The sequence below is a fragment of the Colobus angolensis genome, unplaced genomic scaffold, assembly GCF_000951035.1.
Source record: "Colobus angolensis palliatus isolate OR3802 unplaced genomic scaffold, Cang.pa_1.0 Scaffold252, whole genome shotgun sequence".
Lineage (NCBI taxonomy): Eukaryota > Metazoa > Chordata > Mammalia > Primates > Cercopithecidae > Colobus > Colobus angolensis.
Genome location: NW_012115733.1, coordinates 2397403 through 2403963, shown reverse-complemented (window position 1 = coordinate 2403963; position 6561 = coordinate 2397403). Strand labels below are relative to the sequence as shown.

Below are 6561 nucleotides of genomic sequence, written 5' to 3'. Positions count from 1 at the left end.
CTCAAAAAAAAAAAAAAAAAAAAAAGTCAAATATTTTAGAGGGAAGATGAGTTAATAGAAGGATAATATTATAGCTAATGCTTCCATAGCTGATACTATGTGCAAGGCTCTGTTCTAAGTGATTTACATACATTTATTCATTTAATCCTCACAAAAGCCCTGTGAGGAGGCAGGTACTGTTATTATCATGACTTCCATCTTAAACATTTGGGAACCAAGAACCAGGCAAGTTAAGTAACTTCCTCAAAGTTACAGTTAGTAAAAGGTAGAGCCAAGATTTTAATCTAGGCCTTCTGGTTACAGAGTCCCTGCTGGTAACTACTACTTGCTTAACTGCCTCTCCTGGTATTGTATCTGCTTAAAGGTTATTTTCAGTTTTGTTTTTTTAAGGTCACAGGCACTATATTCTCAGATGGAGCCTTAGAAATACCATTTTTGGGCCAGGCACGGTGGCTCATGCCTTTAATCCCAGCACGTTGGGAGGCCAAGGCGGGTGGATCACTTGAGGTTGGGAGTTCAAGACCAGTCTGACCAACATGGAGAAACCCCATCTCTACTAAAAATACAAAATTAGCCAGGCATGGTGGCATATGCCTGTAATCCCAACTACCCAGGAGGCTGAGGCAGGAGAATCGCTTGAACCCAGGAGGCAAAGGTTGCAGTGAGCTGAGACCTCGCCATTGCACTCCAGCCTGGACAACAAGAGTGAAACTCCATCTCAAAAAAATTTGCTGCCATGAGACTTTTTTCCTTAAAACACACTAAAAATATAGACAATTATTAACTGTGGATACAGAAGATAGATGAGGGAACAAAAGACAATGTCTCTAACTGCCCAGTAGATTTAGAAACAGACAGGACACTAAAATCAATGGAGAGATAGAAATAGTAGCTCCAGGATGAATTATCTGGAAGAGGTAGAACCCCAGGCTCATGTCAGATGAAGAGAAGAAAGAAAAGGGAAGAAGCTCAAACACTTTTCCATCCTATATTAAGCATAAGAACTCTGCCTAAAACCCCCCAACACCTTGGAGCACCATAGCATCAACCCGACATTATACACATGGAGACTTGAAGCTCAAATAAAAGGAGTGACTTGGCCAGGAACCAGCTGACCTCAGGACTCAAAGCTTTCTAATCCCAGCAGAGTTAGTGGCCCCATCTGTCAAATTACTGCCCCCCAGCAGCAATCCAGGACCTGTTTCAGCACCACGGACAGTGCTCCAGGGCCAGACCCTATCCAATCACTCTCTGCTGCTGTTAGGTTTCAGCCCAGATGGCCCCTACCCCTCATTTCCCCTTTGACTATCCCAGGCACCAGCACCTTGCTGAACTCGGCCATTAGCGTGCTGTTCTGCAAACGGAAGTCCTCCTCCTGGCTGTGCAGCTTTGCCTGCAGCATCTCATTTTCACTCAGCAATACCTCGACTTCCTGCAGTGGCAGACAAGGGCCAGGACTCCAGCAAGGGCAGGAAGGATAGGGAGGTAGGGCAAAGAAACAGAGAGAGGGAGAAAATGACATGGGTGGGAGAGGACATAGGGTACAGAGAATGAGGTGATATAGGAGAAAGAGACACAGGGAGGGATAAAATGAGAGACAGGGAAAGGGAGATAAAGACATGGGAAGGTAGAGAGAAGGGAATACAGGGAGGAAGACAGCAGAAGAAAAGACAGGAAGATAATGATAGGGGAGTGAGGAGGTAGAGATGGGGAAAGGGGGAGAGATAGAAAAGGGGAGAGGGATTGGGAGGGAGAGAGTGAAAAAGATGGAGAGAGGAACAAACAGAAATCAACAGGGAGAGAACAGAACAGGGAGAAGAGAAGGAAGGGTCAGGAAAAGAAACGAGTTAGGAAGAGAGAGGAAAGGTGGGGAAGAAACAAAGAGTCAGAGAGAGAAAGCAGAAAAAAAGAGAAATCACAGAGACAGAAACAAGAGGGGGAGAGACAAAGAGAAGATTGGAAAGAGAAATGAGTCAGAGAGACAGGAACAGGAAGACAGAGACAGAGACAGAAAGAGACTCAGGGAAAAGGATAGAAAGAGAGAGAAGGAAAGAAACACAGAGTTAGAGACAAATAGGGAAACAAGGACAGATACAGCAACACATGGCAGTGAGGTAGTAGCAGACGTAAGGGCACACAGAGAAAGAAAGGCCAGTACAAGGAAATCTCAGCATACAGAAATAGCCCACCAAGACAGTCTCCCAGTCACACTCACCCACAAGAGATCCCCTTACCTGAGCTTTCTTGCTCTTGCTCAGTGCCTAAAGTGGGGGTGGGTGGGAAGAGAGCTAAAGTGAACAGAGATGGACTGCCTTACTAGGAGATGGAGACAACTGTGCCAAGCGTTTTGGGAGGACAATGATGATGGGGGTTGCGGGATGGGAGCATCTTCAACCACAGAACATGTGTGACAATTTGGAGCCCAAAGGCGTGAGTGAATGAATGCAAATCTTGCCCTGGGGCCCCAGCACACACAAATCATCCTTTCTTGGAAGCTCTTGAGGCTGGTGGGGGGTAGGGGAGGTAGGGAGGTGCCCTGGTATTTAACCATTTACAGGCTGGATCTCTAGGCTCAGAAATTGTGGCTTCATTGCTACATCTGTCCATACATGTCTCTGTTGTCCTTCCCATGCAGTGTGGAAACTGTCGCTCCCCTGCTGGGCATCCAAGAGCATTGCCAGCTTAGGGGAATCAGCATCCTACCAAAGAGCAGTGCAACTTCCTGACTGCTGGCTTTTCTGCATACTGTATTCATTCATCCAACAAATATTTATTGAGCACATATTATGTATCAACATTGTGCTAGGTACGGCTAGATATGGGGACAGAGCAGTGACAAAGGAGAACCTTGAATGTCTTGAGGGGCCACATTAGGTTATATTCTATCTCATCTTTAGAGGATCTGAGAGTTGGGTTTGCTCTCATTTTCCCAACTGGACCAGGACAGAGATGGGAAGTAGGAGAACAAGGCAGGAGTGTGAGTGGAGGATGGGAGGCAGATTCAAGGTAGATTTACTGATAGATTTGAATATTTAATTAAAAGTCAGTGAATGAAAATGAGTAACTGAAATTAGAAATGAATTAAAAGTAAATTAAAATTAGTCAATAAATTAAGCAGGATTAGGTAAAATTAGCCAACTAAAGAGAATTCCATGAGAATCTTCTAAATGACTATATGAAAACAGCATGCAACATTCAGTCTGGTTCACTGTAGGTGCTCACTGGAGGGATGAATGAGTCAGATAGGTAGAGGCAAGGGTGGATGGGTAGGTGGATGGATAGGTGGATGGATGGGTGTAGGGAGGTACCTTCTGAGCTTTGCTGAACTCCTTATCCAAGTAGGCGACCTTCTGTCGAAGACTGGTGAGTTCTGGTGTCAGGAAAGCGGGGAAACTCAGCTTCAGTCAGTGGCAAGAAACTGAAAGGCCTTCCTGCCAGGCCTCTGAGGGAAAACCTCAGACACCATGCCTCAAAGCCACCCCCATCTAATAAGGCCCTCTTGGCTCACCAACACCATTCTTGCGTAGTTCATCTGAAAGCTGGTAGTTATTTGTCCGGAGTTCCAGGAGCTGAGCCTTTGGGGGAGGCAGGAAGGGAAAAGACTTGGTCAGGAAAGTGTCCCTATGCCTACCATGAGGGAACCAAGCCCCTAAGCCCCACAGACCTTATGCCCTCCATGTTCCTCTGTAGCTACTCCTTAAGACCTGTATGTGCTACACCCAAAGTGAGCTTCCAGGCCCTCACACCCTGGCTCACCTTTTCCAGCTCCACTTATAACCCCAGCCAGCCTCACCCCTCCATCTCACACTACAATCCATGCTGCACTCAGGCCACCCTTGAGCACTGCCCCAGTCAGGGTCTTGCTTGTGTGAGTTCCCTGGCTCTCCATGCCCACAGGATAAAGTTCCTCCTCCTCATCCTGGCTGACCTCTCCACACACTGAACACACACTGTCAGGGGTGTTGTCCATCTTTCTGACCAGACCTGGGGGCCCCTGAAAGCAGGGAGTAGGGGCCTGTCTTCCTCCCTCTTTCCTAAGGGAAGAGGGTCAAGTATTCTGCCCAACTTTCACAGGTGGGCTTTCCAGGGTCCCCCCACCTCCAAGTCTCTCAAAATACATCCATGCCGCCTTCAATAATTAAGGGAGGGCCAGGTGCAGTGGCTCACACCTGTAATCCCAACACTTTGGGAGGTCAAGGTGGGTGAATCACGAGGTAACGAGTTCAAAATCAGCCTGGCCAATATGGTGAAACCCCCATCTCTACTAAAAATATAAAAAATTAGCCGGGTGTGGTGGTGCACACTTGTAGTCCCAGCTACTCGGGAGGGTGAGGCAGGAGAATCGCTTGAACCCGGGAGGCAGAGGTTGCAGTGAGCTGAGATTGCACCACTGCACTCCAACTTGGGTGACACAGTGAGACTCTGTCTCAAAAAAAAGAATTAAGGGAAAGTGCCAGGCGCAGTGGCTCACACCTGTAATCCAAACACTTTCAGAGGCCGAGGTGGGCAGATCACTTGAGGTCAGGAGTTCAAGACCAGCCTGGCCAACATGGTGAAACCTCATCTCTACTAAAAATACAAAAATCAGCTGGGCATGGTGGTATGCACCTGTAATTCCAGCTACTAGGGAAGCTGAGATAAGAGAATTGCTTGAACCCGGGAGGTGGAGGTTCCAGTGAGCTGAGATCGTGCCACTGCATACTCTAGCCTGGGTAACAGAGACAGACTCTGTCTCAAAAAAAAAAAAAGAATTAAGCATCCTCCTCTCTACCAGCCCTGTAGGACCCTGAGGCTGGTTCTACCCAGCAAGGCCGGTTCCTTCCCCCACCAGGACTTTTCCCTCCCTCCCACACCACCAGCCTCCACTTGCTATTCTCTGGTAGTCTGCTCAAAGTGAGAGGGCTTGGCCTTCACAGAATCTTTCCTGCTCCTGTCCCCCCCAGGACCCAGTGATCTGTCTCTCCAAGTCCTGGTCCAATTGGAATACCCTTTGTACCCCCTGAGACTTGCCCCCCAACAAAGCCCAGTAGTTCTCTCTCATTCATGGCCCAGTGGGATCAGTGTTCCTCATTCAAGGGTATTCCCACTCCCAAGATCTCCCCAGTCATGATCCAATGGGAATGGCCCTACACCCTTCAGGGTAGGCCTCTACAAGGCCTTGGGTAGGCCAGTTGGATGACTCTTACTCACTTAGAATCCCCTTCAGATGACAGTGGCCTTCCCCATTCATGGGTTAATCAACTTGCCCTTCCATTCTCAGTGTCCCTCACACAGGGACAGTTGGTTTCCCTCATTCAAGGACCAATTGGATTACCTGTCCTCCCTCAGAGTTCCTCCCCTCCCCATGCTGGACCCTGTTCAGAGCCCCCCAGTGAGGAACCCTCTCAACAAGGGCCCATTCATAGTACAATGCTATGGCCTTTCATTGAATCTCAGAGTCCCCCCAAAAGAATCAAGTGGTAGTACCTCCCCAAAGCCCAGTGATCTTCCCTCCTTGTAGTCCAAGGTATCACTCGTTTACCTCCTCTGGTCCTCCCCCCAATTAATGGGATTAATGTTATTACCCATTCATGGCCTTCTTCACCCCAGTGCCGCCCCCTCTTAGGATGCACTACCAACTACCAATGGCACAGATCTCCACCTCCCAGGAACAATGACAACATCTGGGGTCTTTCCCCAATCCCCGGGCACAGTGGTATCTCCCCAAAACTTACCACCTCCCACCCGCTAATGGTTCTGCCCTCTCAAGGGCTCCCACCACCATGACGCAAACGACCCAACACCCGCTTCCTTCCTCTCCAGACAAAATGGTTTCGCCTTCTCAGGATCTCCTTCCCTCAAAGCCCATTATCATCACCCGCCGACGGTGTCCCCTGCACGGGGCCCAAAAGTCTCATCCCCTCCAGGTCTAAGGTACCGCCTACTTAAGGGCGCTCTCCCCCCGCCCACAATGCTAACAGAGTTGAACCTTCAAAGCCGCAGAGTATCTCGGAATCCAATTATCTCACCACTCCAAGCCTCAGTTTCCCTTCTCCAGACCCACCCCATAACTCAGGGTCCATCCCAACCAACCCCTTCTCAGAGCTGATGGCACGACCTCTCTCTACCCCGCCCCCGGTCGCCTAGCCGGGTGGTCTTTCCCACCGCGAGTGGCACCTGCATCCGCTGAAACTCCTCCTCAGACAGAGCTTGCGCCATGTTCCTCCCCCCACCCCCCCCCGCCAGCTTTCTGCGCAAACGCAGCTCGCGCCTCCTGTCAGTATTAAGGTCGGACCAAACCACTGGCCAGGAATGGAGGGGGTAGAACCTAATTTCGGAGGGCAGCATTTTGGAGACGCAGAGAAGAGATCGAAACCGACTGGTCAGGTGAACTATAATATAACGTTCTACTAGAATGTAAGTCATCTGATTGGCTTTTGTGCTCTTTTAGGCCACCCATTGTGATACGACATTATTACATCCCCGTTTCATGGGTGGACTCGTCGCTAGGGAAGTCTTTGCCGACAGAAAATCACCCTTCCGCAATACTCCTTTAATGAGAATGGGTAACTTAATAACCAT

The 6561-nt window shown here is 49.0% G+C and overlaps 1 protein-coding gene across 1 annotated transcript in view; it reads right to left on the bottom strand.

The window, feature by feature from the left end:
- GRIPAP1 (GRIP1 associated protein 1) overlaps window positions 1–6229 on the bottom strand; it is a 27746-nt gene extending 21517 nt beyond the window's left edge. Inside the window, exons 1-5 of the mRNA XM_011946685.1 lie at window positions 6157–6229; window positions 3509–3575; window positions 3309–3370; window positions 2235–2261; window positions 1325–1432 (exon numbers count right to left, since the gene is read on the bottom strand). Coding sequence (XP_011802075.1) covers window positions 1325–1432; window positions 2235–2261; window positions 3309–3370; window positions 3509–3575; window positions 6157–6198 — 306 coding nt within the window. The 5' untranslated portion in view covers window positions 6199–6229. The remainder of the gene's footprint in view (window positions 1–1324; window positions 1433–2234; window positions 2262–3308; window positions 3371–3508; window positions 3576–6156) is intronic.
- Window positions 6230–6561: the final 332 nt, after the last annotated feature.